We start from the raw sequence: 18,202 nt of genomic DNA, 5'->3' as shown, positions 1-18,202 counted from the left end.
AGAAAAGTTTTAAAATATTTTCTTGTTTCTGTTCTTGGAAAATATTTTCCTAGGGGGCCTATTCTCTAACCAAAGAATCTAACTGGGAAAGCAAGGCCATGTGAGGGCAAGTAGTAGTGCTGCAGGTCTATTTAAAGTTTGTTTGGTTTAAGTGAAGAGTTTTTGCTTCCAGGCAATTAGTCTTTACAGAAAGAGCAATAGAATATTTCAGTAGTTACTTTAACAGTAAAGATCCTTGATGCTCTGAGCCAATAATGTGTTCTAATTTGGTAGCTACTAATTGGCCAAGCCCCATCTCTTGCTATACTTTGAGCCAGATGGATGAGAATGGAAAAAACACTAGTGGTTTGGGACAAAGAATAGGTTTGGTTTTTTTCCATTATTTTCAAGTTCAGAATACTTAGGAGTTAAGGGTGAGGTAAAAAGCAGCAGTAAAATGTAGGGAAAGCTACTTATCTGTTGCCGTTGTGTTATGGTTGAGAAATAAGTTTTACAAGATCACAGAATCACAGAATGTTAGGGATTGGAAGGGACCTCGAAAGATCATCTAATCCAATCCCCCTGCCGGAGCAGGATTGCCTAGACCATATCACACAGGAAAGCGTCCAGGCAGGTTTTGAATGTCTCCAGAGAAGGAGACTCCACAACCTCTCTGGGCAGCCTGTTCCAGTGTTCGGTCACCCTCACCGTAAAGAAGTTTTCCTCGTATTTATGTGGAACCTCCTGTGTTCCAGCTTGCACCCGTTGCCCCTTGTCCTGTCAAGGGATGTCACTGAGAAGAGCCTGGCTCCATCCTCATGACACTTGCCCTTAACATATTTATAAACATTAATGAGGTCACCCCTCAGTCTCCTCTTCTCCAAGCTAAAGAGACCCAGCTCCCTCAGCCTCTCCTCATAAGGGAGATGTTCCACTCCCTTAATGATCTTCGTGGCTCTGCGCTGGACTCTCTCTAGCAGTTCCCTGTCCTTCTTGAACTGAGGGGCCCAGAACTGGACACAATATTCCAGATGCGGCCTCACCAGGGCAGAGTAGAGGGGGAGGAGAACCTCTCTTGACCTGCTAACCACACCCCTTCTAATACACCCCAGGATGCCATTGGCCTTCTTGGCCACAAGGGCACACTGTGTTCGAAGATCTGTGTTCGAAGTTGTCTCAAAAGGCTGTAGCTTGCTTTTCAACTTTCTCAACTTAGAAAATAATTGGTCATTTAAGAATTGTGGTAGTCAGGTGTTTTCAGACTTGAGTAATTCCTATAAACCCCTGCATCTGTGCTTGCCTCCTTGCTTGTTGTCTGTTAAATGCTCCAGGCACACAGTGATGTAACAACACCAGTATGACTCTGCTTATGATGCATCTGTAATTGCAGTTGATCAGACTGGAAGGAATAGTAGTCAGTAATATAAATTCTATTACAGTATTTTTTTTTTTCTGTAATCCTACATCCATCTTGGTTCCCCTGAAGAATTCTCACTCAGATTTCCGATGGAAAGCGAGGGGAACAGAGCTCCTAATTAGCAGTGAGCTGGGTGACTGATGTGCATATAGTAGTCTTGACTGGCAGACGATCTCCTTGTTTCTTGGTAGGTGGAGCCCTAATTTTGCTGTTGCTGGGTAGAATGGGAGACGACTATAACAATTACAGTGAGTAACTTTGCCATACAGATAAGTACAATCCAGAACACTGTTCAGAGGAGTCTGTCATGACACCTGAAATTCTAGCCTATGTATCACTAACAGTGTCGCTGTTCTTGTTCCGTTTTTTTCTCAACCTTAGTTCCCATCTTTTAATTCAAATTTGGTAGAGATACAAGTTTGGCTTTAGGTTGTGCTAACTGGAACTGACCTGTGATTACCATAGACCTGTTGACATTGTCTCCTTGGTGCAGGTTCAATTAAACATTTTCTAGATGTGTAAAATAAACATAGTACTGGCTTGTATTTTTTTTTACCATTGAAAAAAATAATTAATTTTACAGTATTCATGAGTTGATATTTGGGTGCATTTTCACATGCATAGCCTGTATATACTGTACTTTCTGTAAAGTTGCTTTTCTTTTCCCCTTTTTCTCTGCCAAAAGGATTCTGATACACCACCTTGCACAGCTCCTAATGTTTACCAGTTCAGTCTGCAAGCACCGACTCAGCTTATGGCCAGTTTACCACCCGCATTGCCCATGCCAAGTGGTAAACCCCAATCTGCGCCTACGAGAACCTTGATAATGGCCGCCAGTAATCAGGTATGAGCCAACTAAATGGAGCGACTTTTTCATGAGAAAGCTATCAAATCGGAAGTGTAGATCATTTGTGCTGTGCTGTCAGTCTAAAAACCTCTGAAGATAACCTTCATATACCATGTGCTGAACTTCATGTAATCATAAAAGTACTTATCTGCCATGTCAGAAGTGTGGGGAGAAGAATGGGTGGGAAAGGGTTCGCTGTTTGAGATGCATCTCTGAATATAAGAGCCCTTCCACAGCACAGTGACACCTAGGAACAAGTTGAAGGGAGTGTCTCAGATGTCTGACTCCTTAAGGTGTATTTGAGACTCCTGGAGCCTAACTAGTGGGCTGTTTGCAGATCTTTAGACTATTTAACTCCCTGTTCTTAAAATAGAAACTTCATGTAGGTGGTGTGTCTGTAAGCTAGTTTTTTAATCTGAAGAAATAGTACTGACCTGGCTAGGCTTGTTTTTGTCTTGATTTTGAATTATTAGAGCAGATATGACTACACTTGTCACTTTCTGTAATACATTTTAAAGATAGAGAACAGAAAATTAATTATGGGCATGTGTACAAGAATTTTTACCAAAATATTAAATGTGTGCTTAAATGTGCTTGGGAGGTGAACATGCAAGGAAACTTTGTTACTCAACTAGCCTGAAGCATTTCAGGTAATGTATCCATTGTAGTACAAGGGGAAGAAAAACCCCCAGTTTTTCTTACAGCCTCTGTGCCTCCATCTGTAGGAAAATATTCCCTCAATCTTGTTTATTAAAATAATTAGTCACAACCGCTACCTCACACAAGCTTGTCACGGTTTAAAGCTGGGCCGGCTATTAAACCTGTGTCAGATGCTCTCTGTTAACCCTCACCCCCCCACCCCTGAAGGGAAAGGGAAAACGGAGAGAGACTTACGGGTTGGAAAGTTAAAACAGTTTTAATAAACTATAATAATGAAAGAGAGTGTAATAATAATAATAGAAATAATCAAATATATACAAATATATATAAATATATATACAAAACCAAGATCGAGCTCCCCTGAAGTCAGCCACGTCCCCACTGGCACTGCAGGGCAGGCTCCGGGAAGGCCCAGGCTGGGCCCAGCGACGGTCGAGAGCTGGATTCAGGAATGCACGGATCAGGTTCGGGGGCAGCAGGAAAACAGACAGAGTCTTCTTCGGACACCGTCCATAGCAGAAAGAGAGCGAGACCCTCGTGATCCCCCCGCTTTATACTGAGAATGACGTGTATGGGATGGAATACCTTCGTTGGTCAATTTTGGGTCACCTGCCCTGTCTGCTCCTCCCTGCAGGTGCGACCCCCCTTCAGCTCTTCACTCATAAGCAGTGAGGAATTTAGCAGTGACCTTGGTTTCTCTAAGAATAAGTACAGCAAGAGCCTAACATCCCTACCGGTGCCTCAGCGATAACTACAAACTTCGAGCGTTGTCAGTCCTGGAAGCAGACACTGTCTGCAAAACATGCAGTTAGTTTCAGAAAGTGCAGTTACTTAGAGGAGACTTAGCTGAAAGTAAAAATCACTGAAAGGAAAATTGGTCTGGTTTAGGACAGAGCTGTAATGCAAGTTGTGGGTTGTAGGTTGCATATGATAACAAAATAATGAGCTAGTTTCCTTGAAACCTAGTTTTGTTCAGGTTCTTTATGTTTTCCTTCTTCTCTCGATCCTTCTATCACACTTCTTGGGAATCTAGGGCCAGGATATTTTCAACTTAATGACCTTGTCTTTATTTGATTCAGCGCTTCCTTGATGCTTTGGACATGACACAAGATGTATTTGCTTCAGTTCCTGCTTTGAGATTGTTCAAGTATTTTGTAGAATAGCAGAATAGTTGAGATTGGAAAGTGCCTCTGGAAGTCACCTAGTCCAACCCTCCTGCCCAAAACAGGGTCAGCTACAGCAGGTTGTTCAAGGCCTTGTCCAGTCAGGGTTTTGAGTATCTCCAAGGATGGAGACTCCCCAACAGCTCTGAGTAACTTTTTCCAGTAAAAAAGTGTGGTGTGGTGTTTTTTTTAATTTAAATGGTGTTTTCTGTATTTCAGCTTATGCTCATTGCTTATTGTCCTTTTACTGGGCTCCGGTGAGAAGAGTTTGGCTCCATCTTCTTTACACCCTCTTATTACTTAGACCCATCAATAAGATCCTTCCGGAGCTCTGTCTTCTTGAGTTTAAGCAGTCCTACCTCTGTCATCATTTCCTTGTATGACAAATGTTTCAGTCCCTTATTTATCTTCATGGACCTTCATTGGACTTGCTCCCATATGTCCATCTATTACTGGGGAGCCCAGATCTGGGCCCAACACTCCATGTGTGGCCTCACGAGTGCTGAGTAGAGGGGAAATGATCATCTCCCTTGACCTGCTAGAGATCCTCTTCCTAATGTAGCATGTTAGGATGGTGTTGGCCTTGCTTGACGCAAGGGCACGTTGCTGGCTCATGTTCAACTTGTCCCCTGGGAATCCCTGGTCATTTTATGCCAAGCTGCTTTCGAGCTAGTCAGTGCCCAGTGTATACTGGTGTGTGGGATTATTTCTTCCCAAGGGCAGAGTTTAGCATTTCCCTTTTTCAAACTTAATAAGACTCCTGTCAGCCCATTTCTCCAGCCTGACGAGGTCCCTCTTCATGGCAGCACAACCATCTTATGTATCAGCCACTCCTTCCATTTTTGTGTCATCTGCAACCATGCTGAGGGTCTCTCATCATCTAGGTCATTAACAAAAGATCTTAACTAGTATTGGCCCTGGTGTATCAGCTCTTGGGATAGTAGGAGCTGCTGACCTCCAGCTGGACTTTGTGCTGCTGATCAGAATACTTTGAGCCTGGCATGTAAGGAAATACTTTTCATTCAGCCTGTGAGTTTGATTTATATGTCTAGAGATGGTAATTGCCACTTACTACAGAATAAAAGAAAAAATTAGGTAGTGCTTTAAACATTGAAACTTTTAGATGAAAAATGAAGAAATTTCATCTGGACAGCATTTTCAATGTTGAGTAATATCAGCATTGATTTAGGACATGTTATAGCTTGATGCCCAAATTCTTCATAGTTACTACACAAGTGCTTGTTTTAGGCACTTCACTGAAATGTTTTTCACCCCCTTTTTTATTTAGACTAGGCTACTTTCCCTTTGCATACCGCAGGTGTTCCACTATTTCGTTGCAGGCAGGATAACATAAAAAGGGGCACCATCTTCAAAAATTCTTATCACATGTTCTTCCCAGCTACCTCTGCACTGCCGAGGCCCACTTTTATCTCGAGGTATGCCTTTTGTTTCAGTCTCCTAAGTGATTACACAGATTCCTCCCTCCCTCTTCCCCCTTTTTGCCTGTCCTCCACTACTGCTGAATCTTACCTAGGCAAAACCATCTTATTTGACCAGGAAATGTTTTCTGTTAGTGAGAAGCTAATAGAACAATATATTGCTGTCTTAGTGTCTGCAGTTTAGTATTCACATGCTAGTGTACAGTCTGAAACTTTTGGAGTTTGTTTAAAATAAAACTGGAGAGCTATTTTATGTTAAACTTCATCTAAAATACAGACTTAGTCTAGTTTATTCTTTTCCTTAACAACTTTGCTTGTCTGAAGAGGTATCCTGGAGCTTAACTTCATCAAAATTACGCAAAAAAAGAATCCAGTTTTGAGTCATGCAGTTGTTGGTACAAAACAAGTTGGCATCCAGAGTTTTTGCCTCCATTTTGAAGAGGCAATGTGTTGCTTGGATTTTGGATCTCTGTTGGAATTTTGAATCTTGGAAAACAACTGCTTTGTAGCACCTTTTCTGTCTTTCTATTACTTGGCTGTCCTTTCCAATACTTGTTAACTGTTCTTTTAGTAGTTTGTACAATACATCCATGTTTAAAACTGGGAGGTTTTCTGTGGTGCTTGCTTGACAAATTTTTGTGCCTTTGAGATTCATGTTAAATCAGAGTAATTTCTTCCTATCTACAGTTAGGAAATGGGATGATGTTTTTTCTGCATTGAGTTTACCAAAAGCTTATGTATTGTGAAATAGAGATATTCTTTTTTGGTAAGGATTATGACCAAGTCAGAAGTGGGAAGTGAAATCATTCTACCCAGAATACTGTAAATGTCTACTTCTCATTTGCAACTTTTTGGAGCATGACTAAGCTAGATCAAGTTGATGGCTTTCCTTTTGCAGTTGATGTAACTTAAGACCATGCTAGTTTGTAATTTTTAATGGGCACATTTTACTAGCCCAGAGGACTTCTATCCTGGTAGACTTGAACACGTGCAAGACTTTTTCTTAATAGCGAGTGTTCTTTCATATTCAAAAAGTCTTTAAAAGGGATTAATTTGTCTGCACGGTGTCTTCAGCCTTTTTCCTGGCACATTTCTCTGCCTCAGTTCAGCTTGAAAGCTGTACCTACGTGTCCAGTAATACCCTCAAAAGCAGGAGGTGCCAATGTCAAGAGCACTGACTGTATTTTGAACAACTTGCAGCCTTCTAGGCAAATTCTCTGCAATTAGAGCTTCCTAATACTTTCTTTTTTGAAACAGCTTTGATGTGATTATCAATTCTGTTTACATACTGCATAATTACTTGGAGAATTTCCACATAGTTCAGGGACTAATTAAGCTCCTGATACAGGTCTGCTTGCTTTTCAGGATCATCATAATAATTTTTCCATGGTAATCATTCTTCTACTTTGCTGACAAGCAGTTTGAAATTTCACTTGGAAGAGCAGAACAGTTTATGAACCAGTGCTGCCCGCTGGAATGAGGAGAAAAACAGATACTGGCATGCGTGTCCAGGTGAATGGAGGGGGTGGAAATTGCTTGGTGACTTCCCATGGAGAAGAAAAGACTACTTTCCTTGTTGTTATTTTGGGATGAAATAAGTTTAGTTAGTTCTTCCTTGGATTGCTGGTCACTTAGTCACCAATGAAGAAACTTCATGTTGCTTAGGTCAGAACTCCTATTTTCTTTTACTTTAAGTTGCATTTTTTTTCCCAAAGAGTGATCTTTTGCTTCAAAATTACCTAAAGCCAGTAAGCACCAGTCCTTCTGCTGCACTGGCCTCCAGTGTGTCTAAGAAAACTTCCACTGAAGACCCTTTAGATGAGTGGTGTCTGATTGTGAATATGTTCATTGAAAATTTCATAGCAGCATTCACTGGCTCAGTTGTAAAGTACAGGAGCCAACTAGGAAATGAAACCTTAATGTCAGTGCTGAAATACCACAGTATAACGCTTAGAAGAACTCGTAGATGTAGTTTGTTTTCAGATTCTTTTGTGTTTGGCTATACAAGGCCAGACACTTAAACTTATAAACTGCTCATTTATGTTGCTTTACAGGCACTTCACTGGCTAAAATACTTTGCTTCAGAGTTTGCTCTTATCCAGAACAATTGTTAATGGTGTTGCTTTATCTCACTGGTAATGCTGATATTGCTAGTACCTCTGGAATGATTCCTCAGAAGTTAGCAGCACTGGAAACAAAAATAACATTGGTCAGGGGCTTGAGTCAAAAATATATTTCATTTAGGTGAGTGCAAGCAGTTAAGTGTTGTTCACTTCAATGAAAGATAAATTTGTAAAGATATATTTTAAATCATGTGGAGGCTGAACTCTAGTCCACTTTACCAAATATTTCCAAGAATATAGGTGTCATCAACTAGTCAGATGTACAAATATCCTGAATTCCCTTACTACAGTGTGATGCTTCAGAGGTTTTAGTATGTTAAATTCAATTTAGAAGTGACCTGATTTGTTTCTTTGATGGCATTATTAAGCTGTTCAGGTACTGAAGACTTCTTCAGTCAACCAAGTATCATTTTTCTAATCTTTTATTTAGAGCTCTCTCATTTAGGGTGGAATACTTTTTAGGTGTCCACACATTTTCTTAGGCGAAGGAAGAAGAATACTACTGTCTACTTTGGAAAGTTTTGATTCTAAATGTCAGACTCCCATCTTCTGTGTATAACAGAACATGGTTTGTTTTTTTATTTGATACGTGCAAAATTAGGAAAAGAAGATGATGTTTTATTTCCTTTCCTAAAGAATGGAGAGAAGGAAAAATTCGTTTCAGAGGCTGTTCAGCTGGAAACAGTACTCAAGATATTTTTAATCTTAGATTGTCATATATTCATACGGACAGTCTTTATGTGGTGAAATCCTTCTGTGTATGGAAACTGACTCAGCTTGACTAGACCCTGGGTAACCTAATCTGACTCTGTTTACAACAGAAGGTTTCATTAGATGATCTCTAGAGGTCTCCATGTAAACATCCAGCCTAGATGTTTATATTGACTGTATGAAAGTCTCTGGCCACCTTGGTGGTTGCTTACTGGTTGCTTTTTGAGTTGCAGGAAAGACACAAAGTCTAAATAGTAGTTTCTGGGAACATGAATAACTCCACCGTAAATAAAAGATAGACATATGGAAATGTATAAGTAATACCTGATTTTTGTTTGTGTAGTACACCTTTATCTTCCAATGTCACTGTAATCAGATTATTGCTCTCAAACTGAGATTGATTTGAATATTCGCATATGCATTTCCTCTACTGACTTTCACATGTCAGTAGTGTGACATCTGTGTGTCACTGTGTGATATCAGTGTACTGATATCAGCTCATAGTTTGGAAAGTGTTTTGGATCTGCTCACTGTAGTAATACTTCTTTTGTTCCAACTAAAAAGGTGAGAAATCTCAGTGAGTTAAGATTTCTCTTTAAGGTCTATATTTGTCAGCTTTATGCTAGAGAAGCTATCATCTCTTGTTCTCCTTAATGACAAGCATGCAGATTTCACTTCATGGCCCATGTCACAACAGTAGCAAAGTTGCAGTATGAGTTCTGTCTTCTGGTAGTGTTGTTTTCACTCTCGCCCCTAATTTTTGAAACTTGACTGGTGACAAGATCAAAAAGGGTATTTATTTTGTGTGTCAGATTCTACTTTCTTTACCATAAGGTAGTTCAAAATATGCTTACATTGTGATGGTAGTCTCTACTGTCAGTCACTCATTCTAGGGACTAGGCCCTCTGATCTCTCAAATACTAATTTATCTTTGAACTGGTCAGACTAATAGTTGACTAACCTGTTGCTAAAGGTGAAGAGAACCAAAAGCTTCCCTTTGTTACAGGCTACTGACAGAGGTACCGCACCGGTATGAAGGACCGATATAACCTGCTCCTTTGTGACGTTGAGTCTTTCAGTTCTCTAGTGTTAGAAGATAAGAAACATCTAAAACTTTTCTTGCCTTTGAGCTCTTTCTAGTCTCTATGTTCATTTTTTTTTCTTTGCTGCTCTCACGGCTGGTTGCATAAATGCTGTTTACCCCTTTTAATGGGAACAGAAATGGATTTTAGCTCATTTTATAAAATCTGTTCAGGACTCAACAGCTTCTCAGTTGTAGCTGAAAGTAGCCAGTAGGTCCAAACAAGGGGCCCAAAAGGAGGGGAAGTGTCTCTGATATTTGCGGTGCTTTGGGCCTTATTTCCCCATATCACCGGTTCTAAACAACTTGAGTAAGAACTTATTTTGGTTTTGCTATACTGCATCTTAGAAATGAAAACTGCTTAAATCCTACCAGGTTAAGAGTACACCCAGGTACCTGGTGCAAATATCTTGTAGAATCCTGTTAGCTAATTTAAAGTCATGAGGCTAGGTTGGACCATTGCCTAATACTTGATTTATTGCTCATGCAGTAATGACTAAAATGTTGGTTAGGTCATTGCCTATTGTTTCTCAGCAAAACAGTGAATGTATTTCATAAAGAACAAGAAGATAAATTTTGCTTACACGCAAGGTGCATTTTTTAGTATATTTCCAAATGTTACGCCCAGAAGGTGGGAAAGTGAACATAAACCCTTTAAAGAAGGGTTCTTTATGTGTTGGGGGTTTTTTTGCTACAAGCCTAAAATAGAGAATTTGGAAATACGGTGAGAAATTGAAAAGAACTTTGTGAAATATTTTGAGGTTGTGTATTAAATTATTTAAGGGGATACTTAAAACATTAATGGTACATTCAAGTTCTGAATACTACTCTGTAATACTTCTCATGGAATGATTTTGAAGTGTGTGAGTTTGATTACAATTCCTATCAACTGCAGACTACATTCAATTATGCCCATTAATCCTGTAGTCTTAACAACAAAATAGTAAATATGTGTTCTTTCTAAATTGTCTTATGCCTTTTCTAAACTTTTTCTTTACCTTTATAGGTCCTTACCAATTATTTTTGAGCGCTGTGTGTATAATCTCTTTTCTTTTAAAGTTAAGAGTACTGATACTTCATTTTCATTGCTAACACTTTTCTGCTTTTTTCTTCTTACTTTAGAGAAGCTAACAGGCAAAAAAAAAAATCCAAACACCAAAACAATTTAGAAACTGTGTTTATGTTTAGACTTCAGCTCTTTTATGCTACTTGTGTTATTTCAAAGTGTAGGTGATTCATTTTTGGCTATAAATTTTCTTTTTGAATAATGACAGTCTTCGAATGTCAGCAGTTTCGTATAGTGAATTTCCCAGTACTTAAGAATAGAAGTTTGGTTTCCTAAGCAAACAATTAACTTGGTATTTCAATTTCTACCAGATTTCTGTTGTTTGGGGTAAAGGCCAGGAACATTCTTTTCTTAAATTTCTGTTAAAACATCTGGAAACTTTTTTAACCTGGTGTGTGATACAGAATTCCACCTCCCACCCCCCAGCTCGTCTTAAATACAATTTTTTAGTTTTCCCACTAGATCTAGCAGCTTCTATTTGTAGAGGATCAAATTCAACAGACTTGTCAAAAAAAACCCAAACCCCAAACAACCAGTTCTATCACTCAGTTGTTGAATCAATAGCCCTATGATGGGAGAGGAGATTATTCTATCATGAGAAATAGATCTAAAGAAGTCAAAACGTCTAAACCAAAGACTTGTTGGTTGTATCACAGACGAAGGGCTTTCTTTTTTGATTATCTGATCTCTCTCCAGCCATCAGCTGCTTACAGGCATGCCATTTCTCAGTGATTATGGGAGTCCTGAGCACGTGAATATCCAGAAGTATGTGGACAAGAGAAAGCTGTTTGATACAGCCTCTTGAGATTTCCAAAAGACATGAAGTAAATTTCTTTTATGGAAGATTCTGAAAGAAACTAAGTGAAAGATACGTGTCCTCTTGTAAACAATTAACCAGTTAGAAGATGAGAAACAAAGATTCAAGTTTTGTAGTAAATGGAGTTCACCAGGAAAGCCTTACAAGGGTTTGTGCTGGGCCTTGTGCTGCCTAACATCTGAAAGGCAACGGATGAAGTGTGGCAAAGTTTGCTCATGCTGTTAAGCTCCTTAAGGGCCAAATGAGAAGGGATGCAGAGGGACCTTTCAAGGTGATGCATCAAGAGGGAGAAAAATACTTTAAACATTGTAGAGAGTGGTAGGCCCTGGGCTTGACAGTTCCTTGCAAAGATGAGATCTTGATGTTTTTTCAGAAAATTGCTTTGATAATGCTTTCTTGATTTCCTACTGAGAATTGTGTCAAACCAAATTTCAGACATTATTAGGAATAAAGAGCAGAAATTAAAATATCATGTAAAAATCCATGTACATCCCCCATCATGAACAGTGAGTACAATTTTGCCTCCCACATCAGAAGAAAGTTACAATACAAATGGAAGAAGAATAGGGAAGAATGGTAAGAGTGGTCAAACATACGGAATTGCTTCTGTGTGAAGAATGAATGATTGGATTCTTTAACCTGGAGAAGAAAATGAGGAGATATATGATCTAGGTCTGTGTAGTCATCAGCAGTACATGGAAAAGTCAGAGAACAGAATGACAAGAAATTAATTACTCCAAGAACTGAAAAATCATTAGATAGTAGGTTCAGATTAAACATGATGCTCATTTAAGCTGTGAAATGCCATAGCACAGGATGCAGGATGCTAAAAGCTTATGGTTTCAAAAATCTGAACAAACTAGCGAACAATATCTAGTTGTGAACTAGTAAATACAAAGTTATCATCTCTGACTTAAGAGGTCTCTCTGAGTCAACTTCCTTAAGCACCTGCACTCAGTTTATAGGTCATAAGACAGATGGGTTCAGATTCTGCTCTGATAGTTTGACAGTCTTTATGTTGATGGCCTAAAAAAATGCAAAATGCTTCATGACAAGCTAGACATCACTTTCTGTCTAGCTTATTAATCATTCTTTGGAAGTTTGATTACCTTTTGAGCAAACCAGGGATATGACTTCTTTTAGGATACAGGTAGATAGGCTTAATTGTTATGTTTCCTGTGGTGCTTGTCTGATATTGTGATGACCTGCCTTTCTGCCCCCAGTAATTTTTTTCCAGAATCCTCAAATTGAGGATGAAGTTGCCAGATTTTTCACATTTCCAGCTGAAGAAGATAGGCTTGCTGAGACTTTGATGCTTCTTGGTCAAAGTTTTGTCCTGGTTCTACAGTAGCAAAACAAAAGTTTTCCTCTGTTTTTTTTTTTCCGCGTATAGCTGAGGGGAACTGTAATGACTGGCTGTTTTTAGTATTTTGACTGTTGAAGGATCATTCTTAGTATTTTGACATCATTCAATGCAGATGCTTGATTGTCTGCTTATATAATTGAGAGTCAGATGTACACTTACTGAACTAGAAAACTTTGCAGAAGAATGTGACAAGATGGTGTGTTTACTTGAAGGACCACTTGCCAAAAATAAAAATATATTCTAAATTTTTTTTTGTTTCATGTTGTTGACTTTCATAAATAACTTCTGGTAGGCGTTTTAGCAACGCACATCAATAAATAAGATTTGGGCAGTTGTGCCTCTTAAGAATGAGGGATTCTCAGCTAGCATTCCCTTTTCCTGTTTGTCCTTGAATAATTCACCATTGGTAGTCTGAGGATAGCACTTAGCATGTCTGTCTTGGGAGTCTAGGAGTTGCATGTTGAAGGTTGATTAGGTTGCTGTAGGACACACTTTACAAATTAAAACACAGTTTAAGGATTTTTTACCACCCTGCAGTTAACTAATTATTCTTCAATCCTAGTTTTCACCAGTTCGTTTTTCTGTATGCTCAGTGTCTCTTCTAATTATAATTTGACAGTAAAATGTTGCTTATGGAATTATACCTTCAGTAACTGTTTTGGTTTTGTGCACATAATTATAATGATGGCTTGGTGTTCTCGTATTTCTTTCTACTCCAAGCTTGCTTCGAAATATAGGTTAGTAAAGTAGCTGCAGATATATTCTAAGCAGTTGCCTCAAATGTTTAGCTTTGTGGTGTTCCTGTTTAACCACTTACAGTAGACAAAGTGATGTATTAGCTCTTATTAAAGGCAGTCAGCTGTCTGTCTTAAAGTTATTGCTGTCAGACATCAGAAAAGGTTGCTTGCATTAAAGTTATCAGTATTTGGGAAGTCTGTTTCAATTTCATCTTTTGAAACTCTTGTACCTATTTTAAGTACATACACATTAAACCAGTTTACTGTATGCCATTAAATGATGGGGACGCCTGTACTAGCTTATGGTGTGGTAGATTTATTCAGGCTGCCACTAAACCTATTTGGCAGTTTCTGTTCCAAGTTACTGGAGATTCCTCCCAAAGAAAGTGTCATACTATGTTCCTGATTGTTTAATTGTTTTGCCTTGGTCTGGATATGAGGTATGGTCTAGGGGCTGTGTAGCCCTGTAGGATTTACAGTAGGATTTACCAGCTCCTTACAAGCCATAGCTAGCTTACCTGTAGCTGAGTGAGATTATGGGCAGGGCAGACTTGTGCTTTGTGTGTATCAGCTCATACGATCACACCCTTACATTTCTCCATGATGTTTCTGAAAGCCTTATTGAGTATCTCACTTGGTCATGCTCTTGCTAAGATCCTCTAAAATAGACATGACTGCCACAATTAGTATTTAATGTGGAAGGTCTGTTTTTATAAGGGTAACACGTAGTGAGTGTATTTCATACTGAGATCTAAGGGTTTTAAGGATGCTTTGAAATCTATACCATTTCATTTGCAGGATATTTACTTCAGAAAACTTCTTAAGCTGTTAGTGCCCTTGGACTTGCACAGCTAAAATTAGATAAGCATGAAAATTAGACAAGCAGTTGCTTCAAGCAGTGTTCTGCGGGAATGACTTGTGTGTTGAGGAAATGCCACTGGTAATATGTGCTTTCTTTCCGTTGTTTGTATGCCTAAACTGAGTGCTTATCTTGTGTTTTCTAGCAGCACAGTGGAATGAAGTTTTCCATGAAGGGAACTCATAACCAAGGCAACAGCTACAGCCCTGTCGGCAGTGGAGGCATGAGGCAACCAGTTGGTAACAGAGGACACCACCAGTACAATCGTAATATATGGAGAAGAAAAAAACACAGAGACAGTTTGCCTATTAGTCTGAGCAGATAATGGCAGATGCCAAAATGACCTTCCCTGTTCAGACAAACTGAGTGAGCGCCACTCGACTTGAGGGATGGAGACCAGCGTTCAGCACATCGTTTTATTGGTGTTGCCAAATATCTGCAGCTGACTTCTTTGCATGTTTCTTTGTGTGGTGGTTCAGTCCATCTTCAAGAAGTAGTTGTGCTTATCTGTGAAGCCTTATTAAATGTGGAAGTTTGTTTTCTGCCTTCCCACAACGGTTCATACAGTGCTGAAGCAGCTCTGACAGTAGAACTGCAAGGACATTTACAAATGCTGTGGCTTTTTTGCTGTGGCTGCATCTGTTCCTTTGTGGGTTCTGTTTTCTTTTATTTTAGAAGTGAAGGAAACTTCAGCCCCTTGGAATTCTTTTTTTTTTTTTTTTTAATTTGCAGCAAATCAAGTTGGGAATTCATAAAAGTAAATTTGCTGCTCTCCTGTTTTTCTTTTTTTTTTTTTTTTCAAAGTTCAGAATTTTTTGCTCTGTAAATATTGGAAGTATAATTTGTGCAATAACTTGGAATTTTTAATTTAATTTCATATTGTCACATAAGTTATATTTAAGGGGAAGAGGTTTTTTTAATTTACAGATCCTTTCCCAGGTTGCATTATCTAAGTTGGGTTCATAGTTTTGGCAGGTTGTCTGAGCAGTGTTACAAACATGACATTTGGTAATATTTGAGGCTTCTTGATTCACAATGGAAGTGCGATTTGGCTTACAGTTTTAAGAAGGTATTAAGCTCCAAAGCATTTTGACCCTCTGTTTTTTAGCTCAATGTCTGGCCTCTATCAGCCGTCTTGCTCTGACCAATGAGTTTTAATTTTATTTCTTGAACTAGACAACAAATCCAGCATTTGTAGTAGCAGAAGTAAAACTTTTGAGAGGGAGGGGAAAAAGGTTGGTTCAAGTCCTGATGTGAAATTAAAAAGCTGTGAACTACAAGCTTTGATGCATTTTAGTAACCTGTTAATGTTTGGGTTCAAACAACATTATTAAACAGAGGTACCCGGCTTAAGGAATGTGGAGAAAGGAAATATGTTGATTCCATTAAGGAATCTGTATAGCAGTATGCATTAGTTCTGTTAAGAGCAAACATATAAAAAGTACTTCAGCTGCTCTAAGCATTACAAGAGGTATCTTTTAATGTATTGCAGGAGAGCACAGCCCAGTGTTGTACACAGTATGAGTGGCTGGCACTTAATTTACAGATGCATACAGGTATACTATGCAAGTGTGTATTGCCATGACAAACACTGTCTTTAACTTTTTGAAAAATGTACATCCTGCCTAACCCTGAGTTTTTAAAGCACCACAGTTGTCCTGGGAGTAGGTCACATCTCACGCCCTCTGACTTCCCGTTTTTTTTAAATGAGAATTCTTAAGCTATACAGAAAACTACAGATCAGTTATATAAGTCCACTAGCAGAGAAAGCTGAAGAATCCTGTTAACAGGACATCTATACTGTGTACAGATATAGAAGGTTTTAAAACTGATACCTGAATATTAAAATGAGGTGTCAAGCATGAAGCTTTTTAATATGCTGTATGCCTTTGAAGCAGAAGTAGTTCATGTTATTACTGAATCTGTCAAACACAAGCAGGTCCTTGAGGGGAGAGAGGGCAACATTCCAAAGTAGAATAGTGCATATCTGTTTGCAAAAAGTTTGTCTTAATGCTCCAGACTCATCACAATTTAAAAAAAAAAAAAAGTTTTAAAAATTGTGAGCTGATTCATAAATAATATCTAAGGGCTGTTACATGAGCCTGTACTGCTTAGTCTTCACACACTAGCAATATTGAGCATAACTACATTAAGGAGCCTTCAAAGGCTTTAGTTGGTGTCTTATACTAGTGTCCATTTTAAAGCAAAACTCATTTGAAAAGTGGTATCTTGTAACACTTCAGTCATGGTGAACCAAATAAATTGGCCTGGCTATCACTGTGGTTATGTGCTACAGGTTTAAAAAAAATCATGTTTAAATTTTTTGTGCGGACAACTATGTGGAAGCTAAAATTGACATATTTTTATGTAAAGTTTTCTATTCTTTGATTTTTAATAAACTTTGGAGACCAGTCACTCTTCTGTACATTCTTATGGGAAATTTAATGGATGAAATAATGCTTGACCTTATCCCATTGTTTGACATACGCTTTGAACATCTGCTTTAAATTGTTCATGCTGAACACCTTCAGAATGAGCTTGGAAGGTGGATGGAAGCCCTCCGCAAACGTTTGTGATGTCTTTATAAAGGGAGTAACAAACATGGCTGTTGGTTTCGTAATTGTGGGTTTGATCTCTTGATAATGAGAGAGCAAAGGAGCTGGAGGTAGTTCCCAATAGTATTCTTAAGAGAGGAGACTAACTAACTGATCCCTTGGGATACCTTAACTTTCAGTATAATTTTTTAGTCCCTCTCTGTAGTTTCTAAATTCCTTTCAAAATGTTTGTCCAGTTTTCAGCCTTCTCAAAGATTGGACATGTCTTTTTTTTTTTTTTTTTTTTGATTTCTGTTCACCCTCTGAGAAGGTTCTGAAATGTCAATAACTTGACTCAAATTCAAAATTTCAGAAACTGAGTCTTTGGAAGAAACTTGTGTAAATCCATGAACTCCAAGAAAGGGAACTGAAGTATTTTTAATAGACAGTAATGCAGAGCTAGGGATTCAGAATCGGAGGTCTGTGGTACTTGCTCAGTCTTAATGAGTATCCACTGAGAAAAATAGAGAAGTGGTGGGAAGGGAAGTGAAAATAATAATTACTCAGTAATAGTTGGGATAATAACAATTTTTTTTCTGTCAAGGTTAGTTAGCCAGTGGGACACGGCTGACAGAGGGATATGTAGTTTCTGCAGACACAAAGATTTAGTCCAGCAGCATTAGTCTTGAAACTTCAGTTTTCCTGGGCTCCACCTTTTCCATTTTCCTGTCCAGATGATGACTTTGTTTTATTCTTCCCACAGATTCTGCCCAACTATTTATCCTTGTTAGGAGTCTCGATTTGTTCCTTTGAACCCTTGTTCTCTGATAATAATCTCAGGTATCCACCTGATCTGTTTCCCAGCCCTACTGACTATTTTGTACACTGTTCATAGGCAAAATTAGCCATGGACTTTAGTTGTGGAAGGAAGAGGCTGCAAACTGAATGGATGGACGGGACCCACAGAGTACATGATAGAAACAGCTCTGTTGCTCTCTTGCCATTTCCAAGAGTTGTCAATTCTGGTGTTGCATTGACCTTTTCCTTTAGCTCCACCCCCCGATGCACTGAGGCAGGGTAAGGAGACAGAAATGTGACTGCTGGTACAGTGTTGCTGGTTCAGCAGTGTTTCTTTCCACAGGAACAGCTGTGGCACAGCATCATTAGAACGGGCATAGCAACAGTCTGTCCAAAGAGTGGTGTTGAAATACAGTATACCTCCAAGCAATGTGACCTCTTTATTATTTGTGGGCAAAAATAAAAGCTTATATTGTGAATGCTAACAGGCAACAGATAACTCGATGTATACGTGGGGAGGGGTGAATGTGTCAACTTCTGAGCTCTCAAGGACAAGAAGCCTTCTGCTTGCTGGCTGCTGCCAATATAGTCTGGTTATAAATTTA

The 18,202-nt window shown here is 38.9% G+C and overlaps 1 protein-coding gene across 3 annotated transcripts in view; it reads left to right on the top strand.

The window, feature by feature from the left end:
• TENT4A (terminal nucleotidyltransferase 4A) overlaps window positions 1–16,666 on the top strand; it is a 68,095-nt gene extending 51,429 nt beyond the window's left edge. The window contains exons 11-12 of one of the 3 annotated variants that reach the window (XM_068396141.1): window positions 2,082–2,240; window positions 14,411–16,666. In XM_068396141.1, coding sequence (XP_068252242.1) covers window positions 2,082–2,240; window positions 14,411–14,590 — 339 coding nt within the window. In that variant the 3' untranslated portion in view covers window positions 14,591–16,666. Of the gene's footprint in view, window positions 1–2,081; window positions 2,241–6,870; window positions 6,932–14,410 lie in introns of those variants that run through there. The other 2 variants (XM_068396142.1, XM_068396143.1) reach the window with 2 other exon arrangements.
• Window positions 16,667–18,202: the final 1,536 nt, after the last annotated feature.

This window comes from Nyctibius grandis, chromosome 3 (assembly GCF_013368605.1).
Source record: "Nyctibius grandis isolate bNycGra1 chromosome 3, bNycGra1.pri, whole genome shotgun sequence".
NCBI classification, from domain to species: Eukaryota; Metazoa; Chordata; class Aves; order Nyctibiiformes; family Nyctibiidae; genus Nyctibius; species Nyctibius grandis.
Note: the sequence above shows the minus strand (reverse complement) of the source record. Positions and strands in the feature narration are given on the sequence as shown.